This window comes from Entelurus aequoreus, linkage group LG20 (genome assembly GCF_033978785.1).
Source record: "Entelurus aequoreus isolate RoL-2023_Sb linkage group LG20, RoL_Eaeq_v1.1, whole genome shotgun sequence".
NCBI classification, from domain to species: domain Eukaryota; kingdom Metazoa; phylum Chordata; class Actinopteri; order Syngnathiformes; family Syngnathidae; genus Entelurus; species Entelurus aequoreus.
In genome coordinates this window covers 28799907-28824581 of record NC_084750.1, presented here as the reverse complement: position 1 = coordinate 28824581, position 24675 = coordinate 28799907, and the positions used below count along the sequence as shown (strand labels likewise).

The 24675-nt window shown below is 39.9% G+C and overlaps 1 protein-coding gene across 1 annotated transcript in view; it reads right to left on the bottom strand.

Annotated features, from left to right (window-relative positions):
- chrnb2 (cholinergic receptor, nicotinic, beta 2) overlaps positions 1-24675 on the bottom strand; it is a 131736-nt gene that overhangs the window by 46985 nt on the left and 60076 nt on the right. Inside the window, exons 2-3 of the mRNA XM_062029925.1 lie at positions 22559-22704; positions 13586-13630 (exon numbers count right to left, since the gene is read on the bottom strand). Of these exons, the coding sequence (XP_061885909.1) occupies positions 13586-13630; positions 22559-22704 (191 nt within the window). The remainder of the gene's footprint in view (positions 1-13585; positions 13631-22558; positions 22705-24675) is intronic.

Sequence of the window (24675 nt, the reverse complement as noted above, 5' to 3'; positions counted from 1 at the left end):
AATGTCTACTAAGTAGATCAATAGTAAGAATGTTGCGTTCAAGTGTTTACCATGTAAAACATTAACGAGATTGTTGCGTTCAAATGTCTACTAAGTACATCGATAGTAAGAAAGTTGTGTTCAAGTGTTTACCAAGTAAAACATAAACAGGAGTGTTGCGTTCAAATGTCTATTAAGTACATCAATAGTAAGAATGTTGTGTTTAAATGTTTACCAAGTAAAATAATAGTGGGAGTGTTGCGTTCAAATGTCTACTAAGTACATCAATAGTAAGGATGGTGTGTTCAAGTGTTTACCAAGTAAAATAATAGTGTTGCATTCAAATGTCTACTAAGCACATTAAAAGTAAGAATGTTGTGTTCAAATGTTTACCAAGTAAAACATAAACGAGAGTGTTGCATTCAAATGTCTACTAAGTAGAGCAATACTAAGAATGTTGCGTTCAAGTGTTTACCAAGTAAAACATTAACGAGATTGTTGCGTTCAAATGTCTATTAAGTACATCAATAGTAAAAATGTTGCGTTCAAGTGTTTACCAAGTAAAACATAAACGAGAGTGTTGCGTTCAAATGTCTACTAAGTACATCAATAGTAAGAATGTTGTGTTCAAGTGTTTACCAAGTAAAATAATAGTGGGAGTGTTCCGTTCAAATGTCTACTAAGTACATCAATAGTAAGGATGGTCTGTTCAAGTGATAACCAAGTAAAATAATAGTGTTGCATTCAAATGTCTACTAAGTACATTAAAAGTAAGAATGTTGTGTTCAAATGTTTACCAAGTAAAACATAAACGAGAGTGTTGCATTCAAATGTCTACTAAGTAGATCAATAGTAAGAATGTTGCGTTCAAGTGTTTACCAAGTAAAATAATAGTGGGAGTGTTGCGTTCAAATGTCTACTAAGTACATCAATAGTAAGGATGGTGTGTTCAAGTGTTTACCAAGTAAAATAATAGTTTTGCATTGAAATGTCTACTAAGTACATTACAAGTAAGAATGTTGTGTTCAAATGTTTACCAAGTAAAACATAAACGAGAGTGTTGCATTCAAATGTCTACTAAGTAGATCAATAGAAAGAATGTTGCGTTCAAGTGTTTACCAAGTAAAACATTAACAAGATTGTTGCGTTCAAATGTCTATTAAGTACATCAATAGTAAGAATGTTGTGTTCAAGTGTTTACCATGTAAAATAATTGTGGGAGTGTTGCGTTCATATGTTCATTAAGTACATCAATAGTAAGGATGGTGTGTTCAAGTGTTTACCAAGTAAAATAATAGTGTTGCATTCAAATGTCTACTAAGTACATTAAAAATAAGAATGTTGTGTTCAAATGTTTACCAAATAAATCATAAACGAGAGTGTTGCATTCAAATGTCTACTAAGTAGATCAATAGTAAGAATGTTGCGTTCAAGTAAAACATTAACGAGATTGTTGCGTTCAAATGTCTATTAAGTACATCAATAGTAAGAATGTTGTGTTCAAGTGTTTACCAAGTAAAACATAAACAGGAGTGTTGCGTTCAAATGTCTATTAAGTACATCAATAGTAAGGATGGTGTTCAAGTGTTTAGCAAGTAAAATAATAGTGTTGCATTCAAATGTCTACTAAGCACATTAAAAGTAAGAATGTTGTGTTCAGATGTTTACCAAGTAAAACATAAACGAGAGTGTTGCATTCAAATGTCTACTAAGTAGAGCAATAGTAAGAATGTTGCGTTCAAGTGTTTACCAAGTAAAACATAAACGAGATTGTTGCGTTCAAATGTCTACTAAGTACATCAATAGTAAGAATGTTGTGTTCAAGTGTTTACCAAGTAAAATAATAGTGGGAGTGTTGCGTTCAAATGTCTACTAAGTACATCAATAGTAAGGATGGTCTGTTCAAGTGATAACCAAGTAAAATTATAGTGTTGCATTCAAATGTCTACTAATACATTAAAAGTAAGAATGTTGTGTTCAAATGTTTACCAAGTAAAACATAAACGAGAGTGTTATATTCAAATGTCTACTAAGTAGATCAATAGTAAGAATGTTGCGTTCAAGTGTTTACCAAGTAAAACATTAACGAGATTGTTGCGTTCAAATGTCTATTAAGTACATCAATAGTAAGAATGTTGTGTTCAAGTGTTTACCATGTAAAATAATTGTGGGAGCGTTGTGTTCATATGTTTATTAAGTACATCAATAGTAAGGATGGTGTGTTCAAGTTTTTACCAAGTAAAATAATAGTGTTGCATTCAAATGTCTACTAAGTACATTAAAAGTAAGAATGTTGTGTTCAAATGTTTACCAAGTAAAACATAAACGAGAGTGTTACATTCAAATGTCTACTAAGTAGAGCAATAGTAAGAATGTTGCGTTCAAGTGTTTACCAAGTAAAACATTAACGAGATTGTTGCGTTCAAATGTCTATTAAGTACATCAATAGTAAAAATGTTGCGTTCAAGTGTTTACCAAGTAAAACATAAACGAGAGTGTTGCGTTCAAATGTCTACTAAGTACATCAATAGTAAGAATGTTGTGTTCAAGTGTTTACCAAGTAAAATAATAGTGGGAGTGTTGCGTTCAAATGTCTACTAAGTACATCAATAGTAAGGATGGTCTGTTCAAGTGATAATCAAGTAAAATAATAGTGTTGCATTCAAATGTCTACTAAGTACATTAAAAGTAAGAATGTTGTGTTCAAATGTTTACCAAGTAAAACATAAACGAGAGTGTTGCATTCAAATGTCTACTAAGTAGATCAATAGTAAGAATGTTGCGTTGAAGTGTTTACCAAGTAAAACATTAACGAGATTGTTGCGTTCAAATGTCTATTAAGTACATCAATAGTAAGAATGTTGTGTTCAAGTGTTTACCAAGTAAAATAATAGTGGGAGTGTTGCGTTCAAATGTCTACTAAGTACATCAATAGTAAGGATGGTGTGTTCAAGTGTTTACCAAGTAAAATAATAGTGTTGCATTCAAATGTCTACTAAGTACATTAAAAGTAAGAATGTTGTGTTCAAATGTTTACCAAGTAAAACATAAACGAGAGTGTTGCATTCAAATGTCTACTAAGTAGATCAATAGTAAGAATGTTGCGTTCAAGTGTTTACCAAGTAAAACATTAACGAGATTGTTGCGTTCAAATGTCTATTAAGTACATCAATAGTAAGAATGTTGTGTTCAAGTGTTTACCATGTAAAATAATTGTGGGAGTGTTGCGTTCAAATGTCTACTAAGTACATCAATAGTAAAAATGTTGCGTTCAAGTGTTTACCAAGTAAAACATAAACGAGAGATGTGATGTTCATGCACGGTTCATTTTATGCACCAGTAAAAAACATGGTAACACTTTAGTATGGGGAACATATTCACCATTAATTAGTTGCTTATTAACATGCAAATTAGTAACATATTGGCTCTTAACTAGTCATTATTAAGTACTTATTAATGCCTTATTCGGCATGGCCCTATTATAACCCTAACCCTCTAACACTGACCCTAACAAATAACTCTAAATTAAGTCTTTATTACTTAGAATATGTTCCCTTAGTGTCCAAATAACACAAAATTAAGTCTTTGTTACTTAGAATATGTTCCCCATACTAATGTGTTACCAAAAACATATAACTTTGTCTTGAATTTGAAAAAAAATTGTTTTTTATTTTTCACTAAATAAGGGTTCGGTGAATGTGCATATGAAACTGGTGGGGTTCGGTACCTCCAACAAGGTTAAGAACCACTGGTCTAGCATGTTAGAGCTGCAGCCTCCATGCTGGTGCAGTATCTGTGATGATGCATGGCCGCCATGACGCTCATCACCATCCGTCCTTGCTGCCGCGACAAGTCCCCTGGCTGCCTGATCCACAGAGCACTGATAGCCATTCTAGGCTTGCTTACACGTTGTAAATCTTTCCCTATCTCGTCTGCAATTGTGTGCAGGCGCATGATGGTGACGCATCTATAAATAATGTAGTCATAAATTATGTCAAAATGACACAGCCGTTAGTTTCATGCGTAAATCCATATTTATGTGCACATCAAGCACACGCCCTTATTTGCTTGTCAGAAACAAACACATAAATACAACAGTGTGCAACATTTACATTAGATGAGATGTGATACATGAATTACAACTATGATATTAATAATATGTTACGTTGCAGTCGCATTGTAGCGACGATCGTGTTTCCAGGATGCAAAAGACGAGAAGCGGCAGAATTAGTGTGCAGATAAGAGTCTTTTAATTCCATATACAAGGTGAAAAGCAAAAATGACGGGCCACTCGGAAGCGCACGGAAAGTACAGAAAAAAGATGTGAGAGGTTAGCAAATGTGAACGTAAACTGTCGCATGAAGCGAACCTGTCTCCCTTCCCGGTGAAGGCCTCACATCTGTGGAACTCTTTGCCACTGGAGTTAAAGTTACAGTCGGACATTAAACTTTTCTCCACAAAACTGAAAAAGTGGCTTAAAGGCCTACTGAAATTTTTCTTTTTATTTAAACGGGGATAGCAGATCCATTCTATGTGTCATACTTGATCATTTCGCGATATTGCCATATTTTTGCTGAAAGGATTTAGTAGAGAACATCGACGATAAAGTTCGCAACTTTTGATCGATGATAAAAAAAAGCCTTGCCTGTACCGGAAGTAGCGTGACGTCACAGGCTGAAGGGCTCCTCACATTTCCCCATTGTTTACAATGCAGCGAAAGCGATTCGGATCGAGAAAGCGACGATTACCCCATTAATTTGAGCGAGGATGAACGATTCGTGGATGAGGAACGTGAGAGTGAAGGACTAGAGTGCAGTGCAGGACGTATCTTTTTTCGCTCTGACCGTAACTTAGGTACAAGGGCTCATTGGATTCCACACTTTCTCCTTTTTCTATTGTGGATCACGGATTTGTATTTTAAACCACCTTGGATACTATATCCTCTTGAAAATGAGAGTCGAGAATGCGAAATGGACATTCACGGTGACTTTTATCTCCACGAAAATACATCGGCGAAGCTCTTTAGCTACGGAGCTAACGTGATAGCATCTGGGCTGAAATGCAGATAGAAACAAAATAAATAAACCCCTGACTGGAAGGATAGACAGAAAATCAACAATACTATTAAACCATGGACATGTAACTACACGGTTAATGCTTTCCAGGCTGGCGAAGCTTAACAATACTGTTGCTAACGACGCCATTGAAGCTAACTTAGCAACGGGACCTCACAGAGCTATGCTAAAAACATTCGCTATCCACCTACGCCAGCCCTCATCTGCTCATCAACACTCATGCTCACCTGCGTTCCAGCAATCGACGGAGCGACGAAGGACTTCACCCGATCATAGATGCGGTCGGCGGCCCGGAGACGGAGGAAGTCAAGGTGAGTTCGGCGGCTAGCGCGTCTGCTATCCATCTCAAAGTCCTCCTGGTTGTGTTGCTGTAGTCCGCCGCTAATACACCGATCCCACCTACAACTTTCTTCTTTGCAGTCTTCATTGTTCATTAAACAAATTGCAAAAGATTCCCCAACACAGATGTCCAGAATACTGTGGAATTTTGAGATGAAAACAGAGCTTTTTATATTTGATTCAATGGGGTCCGAAAACTTCCGTTTCAACGATTGACGTCACACGCATACGTCATTATACATAGACGTTTTCAACCGGAAGTTTCGCGGGAAATTTAAAATTGCACTTTATAAGTTAACGTATTGGCATGTGTTGCAATGTTAAGATTTCATCATTGATATATAAACTATCAGACTGCGTGGTCGGTAGTAGTGGGTTTCAGTAGGCCTTTAAGGAAAATCAGAAGTGTGAGCACTAGAACTGGATGTAGTATGGATTAGGGCTGCAACTAACAACTAATTTGATAATCGATTAATCTGTTGATTATTACTCCGATTAATCGATTAATAATCGGATAAAAGAGACAAACTACATTTCTATCCTTTCCAGATTTTATTGAAAAAACCCAGCATACTAGCACCATACTTATTTTGACCTCGCCCACCTGAGCCTTCCTCGCAGTTTGACACCACCCCCCCGAGATGGGCTGAGGTTAAGCAAGTGGTTGAGCGTGCAAGAACTGCTTCAGCACCCGGACCGAAAGGGGTACCTTACAAGGTTTTCAAAAACTGTCCTGGACTCCTGAAGCTGTTGTGGAAGCTGATGGGCGTTACCTGGAAAACCCAGTCCATACCATCATCGTGGAGCAGAGCAATAACAACTTTTATCCCAAAAGAGAGTAACTCTTGTAACATCGACCAGTTCAGAGGTATTGCCCTACTGAATGTGGAAGGGAAGCTTTTCTTCACCGTGGTGGCGAAGCGGATGACCAACTACCTTCTGGCAAACAATTACATCGACACCAGTTGTCAGAAGGCAGGCGTTTCAGGCTTCCCTGGCTGCGTGGAGCACTCGGCCATGATCTGGGAGCAAATCCAGTCAGCCAAGCGCAACAAAGCGGACCTGCATGTGGTTTGGGTGGATCTGGCCAATGCCTATGGATCGGTTCCACTTCAACTCATCAGTTTTGCACTCAACTTCTTCCACATTCCATCATGCATCCAAAGCCTGGTAGTAAACTACTTTAACAACTTCAAAGTCTGCTACACGACTCAGGAGATCTCAACTGGTTGGCACCAGTTAGAGAAGGGAATAGCAATGGGTTGCTCTATCTCTCCAATACTGTTCATAACAGCCTTCGAGATCATCCTTATCGGTGGAAAACAGATGGCCCGAGGAGTGAGATCTGAGTCAGGCCAGCGACTTCCGGCGCTGCGGGGCTACATGGATGATGTTACCATCCTCCTCCAGACGGCTGCATGTACCTCCAGACTCCTGAAAAGACTCGGGGAGCTCCTAGCATGGGCACGGATGAAAATAAAACCTGCCAAGTCCCGCAGCCTCTCCATCCGGAAAGGAGCCAGGAATGACAACATCTCATTCTCAGTGGATGGTGAATTAATCCCACGCGTGGTCGACCAACCTGTGCGGAGCCTCGGAAGGCGTTACACTGCTGACATGTCTGATAAGCACATGGCTGCCTCTGTCACTTCTCAGCTGAAGGATGGCCTGAACACAATTGACCAAAGCTATATTCCAGGTAAATTCAAGGTCTGGTGTTACCAGTTCACCTTATACCATCGCCTGATGTGGCCCTTGAAGTTGTGCGACATCACCTCCACAACAGTCCTCAAGATGGACTCAAAAGCCAACAACTACATCCGCAAGTGGCTGGGCCTTCCCAGATGTCTTTCCAACACGGCGCTGTTTGGAAGAACCATTCTGAAGCTGCCACTGAAATCCATCAGCTTGGGCTACCAACAGGAGAAGGTGAGGCTCGTGTTCGAGCTCAGAGACTCACCTGATCCGTCTGTCCGTAACACCAAGACCCAAGTCTGTACAGGGCGTAAGTGGAATGCGACGCAGACAGTAGACCAGGCCATCGTCCGACTGAAACACCAGGAGATGGTAGGACAGATACAGTCTGGCAGAGCCGGCTTTGGATGGGGAGCAGCATCCAAGATGTGGTCCAAAGCCTCAAGGAAGGAAAAAAAAGATCTAGTGATCTCAGAAGTGGTCAAGATGGAAGAGGAGAGCTACATGATCAAGGCTGTGGGCCAACAGCAGCAAGGGAGATGGACCAATTGGGAGGCTGTTGTCAACAGAGTTGTTACGTGGGCAGACATGTGGAAGATGCCCCAGGCGAGGCTAAGTTTCCTCATCAGGGCCACGTACGATACCCTCCCCAGTCCCGGGAACTTGCATGTGTGGTACGGGGCAGAGGTGACCTGCCAGCTCTGTGACTCCCAGAACCCAAGCTTGCGTCACATTCTTTCTGGCTGCAAGGTAGCTTTGTCGCAGGGCCGGTATGGATGGCGGCACGACCGCGTCCTGCGAAGGCTAGCTGAAATCCTGGAGGCACGCAGAGTGGAAGCAAATGGGGCCAGTCCGGGAACAGCTCAGCGGTTGATTAAGTTTGTCAAGCAAGGTGGCCAGCCTCAGAGCAGCAGCAAGAGCATCCAGTCTCTCCTGTCAGCTGGCGGAGAATGGAACATGAGGGCTGATCTAGATTGTCAGTTGAAGTTCCCTCAAGAGATCACAACAACCTCGTTACGCCCAGACATTGTCCTGTGGTCCACCTCTACTAAAACTGTCATCATGGTAGAATTAACGGTACCATGGGAAGAGGGAATGGAGGCTGCCTTTGAAAGAAAGAGGGACAAGTACTCAGAGCTGGCAAGTGAGTGTGCACAAGCAGGATGGAGGCCCTTCACCTATCCAGTAGAAGTTGGCTGTCGAGGCTACACTGGAGCGTCCACCCAGCGACTCCTAAAGTCCCTCGGGATCAAAGGCTCCAATCTAAAGAAGGCCCTCAAAGCCCTGGCAGAGGAGGCAGAACAGGGGAGCTTCTGGTTGTGGCTCAGAAGAAACGACAAGGCGTGGGGAAAGCAAGGCGTGTAGACAAGGGGCAGTAGGGAGGCTTCCCTGCTGCCATGTTATGGTATGCGGTCAGGCCCACGCTTGACTCAGGGAGATGGACGTCCCTGCCATGCATAGTCCCTTGGGACTCATTCCATATACACAACAGCAATAACACCAGGGTTAGAATGTGGGTACATTATGGATCCTCCAGCTGGCTGCAGGGGGTGGCAGGGAGACGTCCCTGTCGCTGCTCCACCACCCAGAGATGTTCCGGGATTAAAGGAGCGAAACATCCGTGAAGGGTGGCTCCCGGCTGACGACCCTGCAGCCAGCACCACATGGCACTGTCGGAGGTGCGTCAGGCAGTAATGCCCTGCAAGTGTTTACTTGTGCTTACATCTTTTTATAAACCTTTATTTATAAATTGCAACATTTACAAACAGCTGAGAAACAATAATCAAAATAAGTATGGTGCCAGTATGCTGTTTTTCCCCCAATAAAATACTGGAAAGGATAGAAATGTAGTTTGTCTCTTTTATCCGATTATTAATCGAAGTAATAATCGACAGATTAATCGATTATCAAATTAGTTGTTAGTTGCAGCCCTAGTTTGCAGTGGCCACTTTGAAGTCTGAGTGACAGGGGCAGGGAGCTCGCCCAACAATATGGTTCCCAACTCACTGGAAAAAAAAAAGGGACACCTTGTGGGGCTGGTCGACCTGTTTTGGGTTATATGACCAAAAGACTGACAATCTACTAGGGGTGCAACGATTAATTGCTTAAATTTACACTGGCGCTATAAAGTGTGTTTTATCCAATTACTCGATTAAGCAAACAAACTTTTACTGAAAAAAACCCCAACATATTTCTTAAACAGATATCTGTCCTCCTGCTTAACAGTATAAATTTAGTGTGCAGCTTATTGATAGAGAAAAGGTCTCCAACTTGCATCAGTATGAAAACTACTTGGACAAAAAGAAAGACAGGGTGAGATATTTGACTTTTATTTAATTCAAATCACAGGAGGGAGAATTTGAATTGAGCCTTACTGTATTGCCAGCAAACCGTTGGAGACCCCTTTAGTGTCACTATCATAAAGTGTGGTGGCACTATAATAAAGTGTAGTGGCACTATCATAAAGTGTGGTGGCACTATCATAAAATATAGTGTCACTATCATAAAGTGGTGACGCTATCATGAAGTGTGGTGGCACCATTGTAAAGTGTAGTGTCGCTATCATAAAGCTGGACACAATGTTTATGTTTAACAACTTAGATGCAAAACTAGTTTTCGGAGGACAAGACATCATTATTATAACAAGAGAGCAGAGTTGCTAAATGACACTTCTAAAAAAAGTGAGCTAGCAATACTAATAAATTAGCCTGTACCTCGTAGATGTAATGGCCACATGTGGCTCAGAGTTTGCTTCTTTATTTTAAATAGAAACATTTAATTTTGGTAAAAAGTCCCATTTGTAGTCTGATTGCCAGAAGCTGGACTGAGGCAGAGGGCAAAACAAACGGTTGCCAGAAAAGTCGACCTGCAATGGGTTTGGTAGATGAGTGATCAGACACACTGGCATCGATTGATTTAGCCTCAGCCTGCGACAAACTGTACTTTTGTCTCTAAATACGGGACGATTCCCATTTCCACGGGACGGTTGGCAACTCTACCCGAGAAAAGTGCAGGGCGGCCGGCTCACGTGTTGACACGGCTCCAGGAAGTGAAAAGATTAGTTTTGTTAGGAGCGGTTGAGGGTTTGTGAGGAGGTGCATGTATCTTAGTTAACACCATTTCCCCAGATAAACGTTTTTCACGATGACAACATTTCCGGGAATTTCTGCGTTTAAAAAGTAGATTCTGTATTTATTGGCCTTTCTGTAACACAGATATCATAGGGCCTTATGCTCCTAACTGATTAGTAACACAAACATTTTTTAAAAAGCATGATCCAAACAGCACAAACGCTCAGAACCGTGTCAGGTCAACCGTTCATAAACCATTCTGTCGTCAATATGCAGAGGCGTCGAACTGCAATGCATCATAGTGAGGGTGTTTGGTCTGTAAACCAAATATTAGCAAAAAGTGCCATTATTGTCAGGTTTGTCACTGACAATTTAGTTATGTTTTGGTTTTTCCTCTGTTTGTTTTTATTCCCTGTCAGCGCTCTTATTTTGGTTCAGTTACCTGCTTGTCTCCCTGAGCGCTGTTTCCCCTCAGCTGCGGCTGATTGGCACCTGGCCACACCTGGTGTCAATCAGCCAGCTGCTATTTAGACCTGCTTTGCCCTCCAGTCAGTGCTGGAGTATTGTCGCTGTCGCTGTAGCTGTAAGCTGTATGCTGTGGACTGTTTGCGGTTTCCAGTTTTCCTGTTTGCTGGTTCCTGTTCCCTGTTTCCAGTTTCCAGTTTGCCTGTTCCTGGTTCCTGGTTTGTGTTTTGCCTTAATTTTGGACGTTAAATTATGTTTTCCTGCACCAAACCTGCCATCTCTGCATCTTGGGGTTCGTCACCACCACTACTTGACAATTCTAAAACAATGCACTTTTCTAGCCTGATACCAATCATAATAATCAACTAATGATGATTCAAATGTATTACATGGTTTATTTTTACCAAACTCAACAAATATATTTATATTTTTAAACATGTAATCCTTTGGCGACACAATTCAAACATTCCTGCTTTCTATTGGACTTAGCCAATAAACAAGGTGTGTATAATACATTTAAATTTACTATTTATATACATATTGTATTTGTGTATTTTGTCATCATATAAAATATATTTTCTCACACTTTCTCATTTAATTTTAGGGGTGTCTTCAAAGTGTCTTAATGAAATAGTTTTGCAATTTGTAACTGAGAAAGCTCAGCAAGGACCTAACAGGATCGACATGCTTCTCACTGAACTTGACCAACATGTTCCAAATTTTGTGGGGGAAAATATTAGGAAACAGCTCTGTGTGTTGTGGCTTAGTTGTAAACTACTAAAATAATACATCTAAGTATGACACGTAATGGGATGGTTACACTGTTAGATTAGCCACTGCTTTTACAGACTTAATAACCAGAATTACAAATTCACAAAGTGATGTTTTTGTAATACAGTTCAGTCATCACATTTTCCGGACTATAGAGTATATAAACCGCACCCACTGAATTTAAAAAAAACATTTTTTTCCCCAAATATTAGCTACACTGGACTATAAATATACATACGGGGTGAAATTAGTTTTTTACACATAAAGATTTTGTAAATCTTTATGTTCATACCCTAATTGTTTCCAAATGGTGTCTGTAACACGGCAGTAAAACGACTCATCAAACAAAACACAAATCATCGTCTAGCTCTCCAATCAGCTAAACAGACTCCATAACTGCGCGGTGACGTTTTGGTAAATTTAAGAAACTGGAACAATACAAACATTGTAAGTTAATAATACTAACACAAACACTCGTAAACGTGTTAGCATTATAGCTAATGTTAACGACACTAGCTTGATTTCATTACGATAGCACATTAAAATATGCATGACAACACTCCTGCACTGCAAAGAGTCAGTGTTTAAAAACAAGAAAAAAAAAATACAAAAATTAGGGGTATTTTATTTGAACTAAGCGAAATTATCTGCTAATAGAACAAGAAAATTTGACTTGTCAAGACTTTCCAAAACAAGTGAAATCAGCTAACCTCAATGAACCCGAAAATACCTTAAAATAAGAATATTCTCACTAATAACAAGTGCACTTTTCTTGGTAGAATATGTTGAAAAATATTCTTAAATTATGTAAATGCTAGTGCCATTATCTTGACATAATGATATGCGCTCGGCATTACATTTCTTGAAACCAGCAAACTTATACTAAAAACTGATTTATTGTTCTTAATGGAAAGGCAACAAGGCAACCGCTTGTTTACTCTCAAGGTCTCCTAGCCGCTCGGCAAATCATATTGTCTAAAAATGCATTTTCCCATCGATAACATGACATCATCGCGCCAAGTGCGTGCTCTTTCAGTCAATTAGTGCGCATATTATACAACCCGGCCCCCGCCCAAAAAAAGTTTAATTGTAATTTTGAGAAATTTATCTGAATGTGCATGAACTATTTCTGTTCAAAATTGTTTGAAATGTTGAATGTTTAAATATTAACTGTCCGTTTTCTGTACTGTACCAACTGTACTACTATAGGAGTACGTATTTTCTATTGTTTTATTGAAAATAAAACAGCAAAGTCAATTTGGCCGTCAGCTGCTTTAATTATGAGACACAATTGTATCAAAATCATGATTTTTTTTTTTCATGCTTGAAATAAGAAATTATTACTTTAAAAAAGGAGTTTTATACTTGTGAGTGTTGATGACACAGCTTTGCAACAGTTGATAATCTAGTTTCAAGCACGTTTTACTCAATATAGGTCATGAAATCTCAGCAACAAGCTCTAATATCTTACTGAGATCATTAAGGCCCAAAACCCTTAAAACAAGTAAAATACTCTAACATAAAATCTGCTTAGTGAGAAGAAGTATCTTATTACACAGAAAATAAGCAAATATCACCCTTATTTGAGATATTTAATCTTAGATTTCAGTTTTTGCAGTGTACAGGCATCACACATGGGACAGTTCAGTAAGTATGAATAGTTTTAGTTATATTGTAAAATTTACAAAAGTTGATTGGAGTGATGAATGAAAAATACATTCAAGTAAAAACGCTATGGACCACTAGAAGACGGAACGGCACTTGTACTTCCGGTTGAAAGCTCTAAACAGAAGGAAATACTGTAGACGTTCACCCCACAGCACCTGCAATGAGTGAACTCATCCAAAAGATGGAGCCCTAGCACAAAAAATAACACACCTTTTCAGTGTCTGTTGAAAACTATTTGTTTAAATTCACAACATTATGGTCGCCAGCAAAGACAAATTCATAAATTAACTGCACCGTTTTATAAGCCGCAGAGTGCAAAGCATAAGAAAAAAGTAGCGGCTTATAGTCCGGAATTTCCGGTAGTTGGCATCCCAGTGCAAATAAGGAAACGGCATGAGGACATGTTTGGTTGGTTTGTACAAGAAAATGATTAGGAGGCGCTCCTTTCATCACATTAAGTGTGTGTGTGTGTGTGTGTGTGTGTGTGTGTGTGTGTGTTTTGCGTGTGTGTGTGAAGGTCACCTGTGTCAGCCAGACATTTGTGGTCATCACCTGCTCTCGTTCATGCTGCAGAGGAAACAAAAGAAAATGCGTGTAAATCAACCATTCCTTCTCTTTAGTTAAATGCACATTGCTCAAATATACCAACATGTTGTTTCATAGATTTTATTGGTGGCAGTCTCTGTTTTTCAGTCTTTTCGCTTTGAGTCTGTGAAACTATTTGCCAGGATCTCCAATACAGCTCAGAATGCGAGAAACTGAGAAAAGATAAGGACTTAAGCTCATCTGATTAGCACTTTGACTTCACATTTCCTGGGATTTACATAATGAGGCCGCATCATTTTCAGCTTTCACACAGGAAATCAATTTAAGCGTCGTTTAGCACCGGTCGGCATGAGTGCGTCACACAGTTAGTTAGTGATATTGGAAAGTCTGTTCTTTGGGCTTTAAACAAATGAGTAATTTTGGATGATTAGCAGAAAATTGTTATGCTTTGGGTCACCTAAAACATTGTCAACCGCATCAAATGTAATCAAGTAATGTTCCCTGACGTAACTTATTAGGCATGTCTGAAACAAATAAACCAAACCAAAATGATCACATGTTATTATTATTATTATAGAGGTTTATTTGAAATAGGGACAGATACAAAAACATAGACATCGGAAACAGTTATCCGATTCATGCATCACAGTGTTTGTAGCCAAAGCTAATTTACAACACTTGTCCCCAACAACAACAACAACACAGATCCAACATCATTAAAATAGGAAAATAAAAAATAGAATGAGTTGATAATAATGATAACAGTAATAATACAGACAAAATGCAAACTAGATAAAAGCCAATAATAATAATAACACAGACACAGACCACAACACAGACCGTCCACTGTCTGCCAGTGGACGGTCTTTAAACCATTTCCCAATAGGAACAAAAGGAAATATTCTGTTACAGGGTCAAACTGGTGGTTCCCAACCACTTTTGTGTGCCATGAGAAAAACCTGGCATACGTACTTTTTTACAGCAAAGTTGAGCTGTATCAAGACTGAACCGAACGTGGTAATGTGCGGTCAGGGGTGCCGCTAGGGATTTTGGGCCCCGTGAAAAGAATCTTTACAGGGCCCCCTGTATTATAATTTCATCATCATTAGGGGCCTCTCTGGGCCTCCCTCCATCATGGGCCCCTAGAATCCGTCTCCTTTACCCCCCCCTTTTCGGCGCCCCTGTGTGCGGTGTCTCACGCCAACTTCCATGCGTCACATTCGCACATTTCTACATGCTGTGGATTCTTTGGCGGCACACACAGGTGGTCGTTCAGGCTTTGCCAACATTTGATTTGGAAAGGGTGTATTCAACAACATTTCTGGGAATCTATATAGATGATAAATTAAATTGGAAACTGTACATAAATATACTTAAGACAAAGATGGCAAAAATTATTGCTATGTTACATAAAATCAAAAACTCTGTAAATCAAAAGGCTCTTAACATGTTATATAATTATTTCGTACTCTCATATCTCAATTATTGTGTTGAAATCTGGGGTAACAATTACAAATAAAACATCAACTCTATATTCTTACTTCAAAAGAAAGCGATTAGAATTGTAAATTATGCGGATTATCATGACCATACCAATGCTCTGTTTATTCAATTAAAAACATTAAAATTGCATGATCTTGTTGACCTCAACACTGCTATTGTGACGTACAAAGCTCACAACCACATGCTGCTTCTGTGTCTACAGGAGAGGTTCAAACCCAGAGAGAATCCCTATGACCTCAGAGGTTCAGCTGTCTTTTAGAAAGCAAACATAAGAACAAGCTTAAAAAGTAGATGTGTTTCTGTCAGGGGGGTTCAACTGTGGAACAGCTTGGATGATTCCTTAAAATGTTCCAGTTCCATTCACACATTTAAAAAGCACTTTAAGACTAATGTCTTGAAAAAATATATCACTCTTGAATCAACACTGTAGTTAATACTATGATCAATGTTAATTAAAAACTAAATGAGAGATATAAATAATAATGGAAGTATAATTGTTTGTATATAGTATATAATTGGTGCAAAGGTTTAACTAACACGTGTACAAGGATATTTCACATGCCTTTACTGTGTATGTAATTGAACTGTGTTTATGTTGTGTATAATGTGTATTTATAATATGTTGTACAAAGGACATTTCATAATTTTCGGAAGTTCATCTTGTACTTGACATTGTCTATAGGGTTAGGCGCAATGAGTGTTCAATTTCAGCCTAAACCCTTTCGGTCTGCAACATTTTCTTTTTCAATCTATGAATGTACAATTGTTTGTTTATTTTGTTGACCATTGACCGAAGAATAATAATAAACTAAACAATGTAAAAGATCGAGGCAAGAACACAAAATTAACTTTTTCGCCTATACAGTTAATGCTTCATATCAATATTTGTAAGGACGTCTATTAATTTATCTAGGCAATCATTTTGCCACCTATTGCTGTCCTAACGTGTTCTTGTGACTCCGGCACAGCTGCCGGTGGTTGCGGCACACTCATTGCACCGGAGACCGCGGAGGAATGGCCTGAATTTGTGTCACGTGGCTCACATGAAACTTTAATCTGGCTGTGAGCAGGCTATATTTTGCCGTAATTTACACAAATTATATTCATATTGGGAGTAACCAGAGTCACCCACCTCTTGTATCATAGGACGGACTATCTTTTCAAACGGGAAGCAGGACTACATTATCTCTGGCCCACTCGCCTGTTTTGGCAACATCCATCTTCTTCTTCACCTTCTTCCTGATGTAGGACCACTTATTCCTTAATGTTCCTAGGGTTATAACGGCAGTGGTGTGCCGGCTGGGCCAGCAAGGCCTTGTCTGCTGGCCTAACATAACCAGAAATCTTGATCATCATTAAAGATACAAGCCATTTTTAATTTACTTTCCCTAAATATCTAAATGTATTCATATTCTCTTCATGTCATATTATGCTCCTTCCAGCGCTGTTGTTTTTAGTTTATAGAGTTTTTATCTTCGATACTTCACTTCCTGCTTATGGCGTTCCACGGTGGTCCCACGCTGCGCAGAGGGTTCTGGGAGATATTGTTTATTTTCAGACCTGGCCAATGTTAAAGCGCCAGAAAAAAACTACACTCACCAAGTTTTCGTTTCATACCGTCACACGTCACGACATTATGTTGAAGACTTTGAAACCGTAATACTGCAGTATCTACAAACCCCGTTTCCATATGAGTTGGGAAATTGTGTTAGATGTAAATATAAATGGAATACAATGATTTGCAAATCATTTTCAACCCATATTCAATTGAATATGCTACAAAGACAACATATGTTATGTTATTTTCATTTATTATGCGCCCCCCAACCAACTGTTACATCAGCCCGAGTGGAGAAACAAAAAAAACAGAGACTGAGACACACAAAGGAATCTAAACTAAACATTTAAGACTCACAATGAACACATAAATCAAAAGTCATCTGCTGTAAAAAGGTGAGTTTTAAGCTGTGCTCTAAAAGAGTCCAGAGTGGTGGCGGACTTAATATTCAGGGGCAGCTTATTTCATAACCTAGGTGCCATCACTGAGAAAGCACGGTCTCCCTTTGTCACCAAGTTTGACCGTGGGACCTTCAGGGTCATCTGGTGGTCCGATCTAAGGCAACGACCAAGCCTGGAGCTGGTGGGTTGGTCCAGGAGATCTTTAATGTAAGCTGGGGCGAGACCATTGAGCGCTTTGAAGACATATGTGATATTGGATGTTCAAACTGAAAAATTTTTTTTTTTTGCAAATAATCATTAACTTTAGAATTTGATGCCAGCAACACGTGACAAAGAAGTTGGGAAAGGTGGCAATAAATACTGATAAAGTTGAGGAATGCTCATCAAACACTTATTTGGAACATCCCGCAGGTGAACAGGCAAATTGGGAACAGGTGGGTGCCATGATTGGGTATAAAAGTAGATTCCATGAAATGCTCAGTCATTCACAAACAAGGATGGGGCGAGGGTCACCACTTTGTCAACAAATGCGTGAGCAAATTGTTGAACAGTTTAAGAAAAACCTTTCTCAACCAGCTATTGCAAGGAATTTAGAGATTTCACCAGCTACGGTCCGTAATATCATCAAAGGGTTCAGAGAATCTGGAGAAATCACTGCACGTAAGCAGCTAAGCCCGTGACCTTCGATCCCTCAGGCTGTACTGCATCAACAAGCAACATCAGTGTGTAAAGGATATCACCACATGGGCTCAGGAACACTTCAGAAACCCACTGTCAGTAACTACAGTTGGTCGCTACATCTGTAAGTGCAAGTTAAAACTCTCCTATGCAAGGCGAAAACCGTTTATCAACAACACCCAGAAACGCCGTCGGCTTCGCTGGGCCTGAGCTCATCTAAGATGGACTGATGCAAAGTGGAAAAGTGTTCTGTGGTCTGACGAGTCCACATTTCAAATTGTTTTTGGAAACTGTGGACGTCGTGTCCTCCGGACCAAAGAGGAAAAGAACCATCCGTATTGTTATAGGTGCAAAGTTGAAAAGCCAGCATCTGTGATGGTATGGGGGTGTATTAGTGCCCAAGACATGGGTAACTTATACATATGTGAAGGTACCATTATTGCTGAAAGGTACATACAGGTTTTGGAGCAACATATGTTGCCATCCAAGCAACGTTACCATGGACGCCCCTGCTTATTTCAGCAAGACAATGCCAATCCACGTGTTACCTCAATGTGGCTTCATAGTAAAAGAGTGCTGGTACTAGACTGGCCTGCCTGTAGTCCAGACCTGTCTCCCATTGAAAATGTGTGGCGCATTATGAAGCCTAAAATACCACAACGGAGACCCCCGGACTGTTGAACAACTTAAGCTGTACATCAAGCAAGAATGGGAAAGAATTCCACCTGAGAAGCTTCATAAATGTGTCTCCTCAGTTCCCAAACGTTTACTGAGTGTTGTTAAAAGGAAAGGCCATGTAACACAGTGGTGAACATGCCCTTTCCCAACTACTTTGGCACGTGTTGCAGCCATGAAATTCTAAGTTAATTATTATTTGCGAAAAGTTTGAGTTTGAACATCAAATATCTTGTCTTTGTAGTGCATTCAATTGAATATGGGTTGAAAAAAAGGATTTGCAAATCATTGTATTCCGTTTATGTTTACATCTAACACAATATCCCAACTCACATGGAAACGGGGTTTGTATATATATATATATATATATATATATATATATATATATATATATATATATATATATATATATAAAATATATATATATATATATATATATATATATTAGGGCTGGGCGATATATCGATATGCGCGATATATCGCGGGTTTGTCTCTGTGCGATATGGAAAATGACTATATCGTGATATTCGAGTATACGTTCTCACACAGTTGCTTTTAGCTGCTGGTATTACACTACAGGCTCTCCTCGCTCTTTCCTGTTTCTCCTTCTCACAGACAGCAAGCGCAGCTTCTACACACGTCACATACTGTCACGACATACGTCACATACGTGTACGCCCTCGCGCAGCAAAGAGGTAGCAACATGGCTAACATTAGCTGTGATGCTAGCGGTAATACGAGAGAAAGAAGGTGCGAATCTGGTAACAAATGAAGGAATAATTAATTCACCCAAAAAACAGCAGGGGGTCCATCGTCTGGCGGTGGTTTGGCTTCAAGTGGGAATATGTCGAACAGACAACCGTAAATTGTCAAGTGTGAGGCGAAAGCGTTGCTATAAAAAGTAGCATTACGCATCATTTGAAAAGTCACCTGCTAGAGAATGAAGAGTGCTTACTCCGCATGTCAACATCTCCGTTCGGTGCCACACGCCCAAACCATCAAAATGCTGAGGCAAACATTTCCAGATCAACACCGTATGAAAAAAAATAGAGATTTTTTTAGTTGTGATTTCCTTCTCTGCATGAAAGTTTAACATGAGCATATATTAATGCAGTATGAAGAAGAATGTTTTAATGTAGACACATAGAATCATCATACTGTTGTGATTATATGCATCAAGTGTTCATTCAAGGCTAAGACAAAATATCGAGATATATATCGTGTATCGTGATATGGCCTTAAAATATTGCGATATTAAAAAAAGGCCATATCGCCCAGCCCTAATATATATACATATATACTGTGTATATATATATATATATATATATATATATATATTGTTACTTTACATGCAGTTGGCTTTCGGCTGAAATTTTTTTAGCCCAATGCGGCCCTTGTGTCAATAAGTTTTGACACCCCTGTGGTATACAGTAGACTTTGCATGCAATTGCAATTCCAAAACATTAGATGGCAGTAGTTTATAGGCTACGGTGTGATGCCTCTTAAGGAAGTAGCCTTTACCATTAAGCCAGTCTAATCTTATGTCGCACCCTACACAGGTGCGTACTTGCCATTAGGCAAACACAGGCAGTGTAACATAGAAATATGATCTCCTGTTCAAACACGGCCATCGTCAAGAGCTCTCTTTTTCCCACCAGCCACACACTTTTGGCCTTCACAATAATAGCGCTGCGTGACACAGCCGGTCCAATTGCGCTACCAATATAATGATCCCTGAAAAATGGCTTACACGTTATTAAATGTTGATTGATGTTCTTTTTAATTACAGTAAAAGTGTTGGGATCAGTGTGACTCATTGCACGGCTGCCAACCTTTAATGTGCCGCTCGCGTAGAAGTTTCTACCAACATGTTGTTTTTATTATGTGGTGGGCCCCAATGACTAGGTTTGCATTGGTCCCCTAGTGACTAAATACGCCCCTGGCCCTACGAAGTATTTATATTGTAAGTTTTGTATTTTCTACACACTTGCTGTTTGATTGTCCCGTGCATCTTAGTTGTTGTTTTCATTTCATTGGGACGGCGTGGCGAAGTTGGTAGAGTGGCTGTGCCAGCAATCGGAGTGTTGCTGGTTACTGGGGTTCAATTCCCACCTTCTACCTTCCTAGTCACGTCCGTTGTGTCCTTGGGCAAGACACTTCACCCTTTGCCTCTGATGGCTGCTGGTTAGCGCCTTGCATGGCAGCTCCCGCCATCAGTGTGTGAATGTGTGTGTGAATGGGTGAAAGTGGAAATACTGTCAAAGCGCTTTGAGTACCTTGAAGGTAGAAAAGCGCTATACAAGTATAACCCATTTATCATTTATCATTATCAAATTTGGAAGTGTTGAAATTGTCATGCAAAATCGCTGATGCTAATTACTAGTCTCCATCCATCCATTTTCTACCGCTTGTCCCAGTATATGGCGAATTTAATGGAAATCAGCATCAAGCTAGCACATTTTGGAAAAGTGTTTTTTTTTAGATCAGGCATACCGTATTTTTCGGACTATAAGTCGCAGTTTTTTTTCATAATTTGGCCGGGGGTGCGACTTATACTCAGGAGCGACTTATGTGTGAAATTAACACATTACCGAAAATTATCAAATAATATTATTTAGCTCATTCACGTAAGAGACTAGACGCAGCTGAGATAGGCTCCAGCACCCCCCGCGACCCCAAAAGGGACAAGCGGTAGAAAATGGATGGATGGACGTAAGAGACTAGACGTATAAGATTTCATGGGATTTAGCAATTAGGAGTGACAGATTGTTTGGTAAACATATAGCATGTTCTATATCAGGGGTCACCAACCTTTTTGAAACCAAGAGCTACTTCTTGGGCACTGATTAATGCGAAGGGCTACCAGTTTGATACACACTTAAATAAATTGCCAAAAATAGCCAATTTGCTCAATGTACTTTTAACTCTATGTTATTATTAATAATTAATGATATTTATCTTTGTGGAAACACTGATCATCTTAATGATTTCTCACAATAAATATATATAGAAACAGATAAATATCAATATGCAAAACTTTATTTTTATATTTTCTCTAAGTGCACATTTTTCAAATTGAACATTTTCAAATGATCACTTCTAAGACATTTGTAAATAGCTAGCCACTAACAATTTTTAACAAATCATGAATTACTTTGCACCATGTTTGTACAGATAATAACTCATGTAAAATACAAAAGTCAACTCTCAAAATTTTAAATAAATCATGTCACACTTTGAACTGGACACCAAATCTGTTATCTGTTTCTTTGTCAGTTAGTGAAGACCAAGTCTTTAAAATATTTTCTTGGATATTCAAATTCTATTTGAGTTTTGTCTCTCTTAGAATTAAAAATGTCAAGCAAAGCGAGACCAGCTTGCTAGTAAATAAATACAATTTAAAAAAATAGAGGCAGCTCACTGGTAAGTGCTGCTATTTGAGCTATTGTTAGAACAGGCCAGCGGGCTACTCATCTGGTCCTTACGGGCTACCTGGTGCCCGCGGGCACCGCGTTGGTGACCCCTGTTCTATATAAATGATAAATAAATGATAAATGGGTTGTACTTGTATAGCGCTTTTCTACCTTCAAGGAACTCAAAGCGCTTTGACAGTATTTCCACATTTACCCATTCACACACACATTCACACACTGATGGCGGGAGCTGCCATGCAAGGCGCTAACCAGCAGCCATCAGAGGCAAAGGGTGAAGTGTCTTGCCCAAGGACACAACGGACGTGACTAGGAAGGTAGAAGGTGGGAATTGAACCCCAGTAACCAGCAACACTCCGATTGCTGGCACAGCCACGCTACCAACTTCGCCACGCCGTGTACGAATGTTTTAAATTACATTTTTCTCTAAGATTATATTTCTGCTTGAGTGATTGTTTGCCCGCCAAATGTTTGAGCCGGTATTTGGTCTGCAACCGGACGTGATGTCACAAGCAACAAAGTTATTGAAATACAGTATACGGCACTAATTTCATTGATTTTACATGAATGGATTGATACCCGATAGCAGCGAGGAATTTCGGTCGGTGCCTATAAAAGTGCCAAATTCGATACTCATCCCTAAATATCATACTCATTTATTATAGAACGCTCCAGCCCTCCGCTATTGAGGATGTATGCTCACCACACTGATGAGTTGGGCCAGCGACACCATCAGCTGCACAGTTACCAGCTCCGAGCCATTTGTGGCAGGACGGATCAGTTTGTTGTAGTGTGCAGGATTTAGGAGATGTTCCACCAAACGCTCCTCCGTGTCGGCCCCCAGGCTGCCTGTAATGAGAGCACCTTATCATCATCGTGATCAACATCACTTTCATTATTGCTACCTGAAATGGGCCTTCACATAAGAATTCAGAAGGAATTGCCAAGTTTCTGTGTGTGTGTTCTGTTTCTCTGACAACACACGTCTGGGTTCTCCCTCTCGCCATGACCTCACACTCCCCCCCTGAGGATAAACACAGCCTACATTCTTCCGGTTAACAAGGTTACTAAGGTAATTTAGTTGTAGCCCTCAATCGGAGAAGCTTTGAGCGACTTAGCAGGAAAGCAAACACGACTGTGAAGACTGATTGACACCTCTTACATAATGATACTTAAAGTGATCACACACTTATAGCTTACGCAAGTAGACTGTGATGCAACATGAAGACACGCTATTGTCGTGAAAGAGTGATGGTTTGATGGACACTCAGACCAGCAATATACAGTAGATTAGGTCATAAAATAGTGCAAAAATGTACACCTGCATATTATAAAAGTATAAGGCGAAAAGAGCAAAGTGGTACCAGTAGAATGGAAAAACAATTTGCCTCTATATTGAAGCTGTTATTGTCAGGTTCAAACACTGATGACATTTATTAAACAAGACAAGAAGCAATGAATTAAACAGAGACAGAATTAAATTTGGCTCAATTGAGGAGAGACGTCTGGACTGTACTCTTTGCACAGCCTCACCACGCTCTGACGAAAGATTGTATGCCTCCTCTTTTATTTGGACTTTCCCTGATTACAGGGCAACAGCTGTTTCTAAGGGAGGAGGTCGTAAACAGCCATCGCCTTTGGTTACAGAACAGTTCAAAGAAAAGGTCGCCTTGAGGGAGGTCAGGCCCTGCTTCCTCTTCGCTTTGTAGATCTCGGGTCAAGACAATATCTTTCTGTTGATTACAATACATCAAAGAAACAGAACACCTTCATGTTGCTTCCCACAGTGGAGTTTTACAAGCCTTCTTCTTGGTAGGATCAAAGACAGCTTTTGTCTTCTTGCCGGGAACTCATGGCAACACAAAGTTTTGTGATAACTTAGATACAATTATTCTGACAGTTGTCATATACTGTGTATCTTATTCACGACGCCAAAAAACTTCTAAAGTTTGCAACTCCATAGATTTGATCAAAATAGTATCAATCTCAGAGATTTCCGAGCCATTTTGAGAGTTAATGAGGAAGCCCGTCACGTAATTTAGGAACCACAGATCCCTTGCCCGTCAACAACAATACTAATTAACAGAGGTGTGGACTCGAGTCACATGACTTGGACTCGAGTCAGACTCGAGTCATGAATTTGATGACTTTAGACTCGACTTGACAAAATGTAAAGAGACTTGCAACTCGACTTGGACTTGACCATCAATGACTTGTGACTTCACTTGGACTTGAGCCTTTTGACTTGACAAGACTTGCTACTTTCCCCAAAACCCAACGATTAAAAAGTTATTCGGGAGCGCTCCGTATCTTCCAAAGAGTACGTGTGCGTGTCTGTCAGGGAGTGTGCGCTCTCTCAGCGTGTGTGTCTGTCAGTACAACAGCCAATCAAATTAGATCCACATTGTTTTCATCCCACGGCATCCATCCAATCAAATTGCAGAACAACCAACGAAGAATAGCTCTCAAACAACGCGCCAGTGAGAAAAAATTACGTCAAATATAGTTTCGTTCGGGTATTAAAACTACGACTTGGTCAACAAAAAACGAATTGCAACAATTTCCAACGTCGTTCGACATTTGAAGTTGCAAACAGAACGGTAAGTTTTGAATGTAAGCTAACGTTTATTGGCTAAGTAACGTGACTTTTATTTGCTGTGTATTTAAATAAGTGAGGCTGTAAACTCACTGCTAACGTTATAACCATAGACATCTTATAAGGGTACGCAGCATCGACCGCTACTGCCTACTGGCGCAGACGAGACGCGGGGCCGCCATCTTGGAGTGGTGATCCTCTCCACTCAGTGCAATTCATTTGGC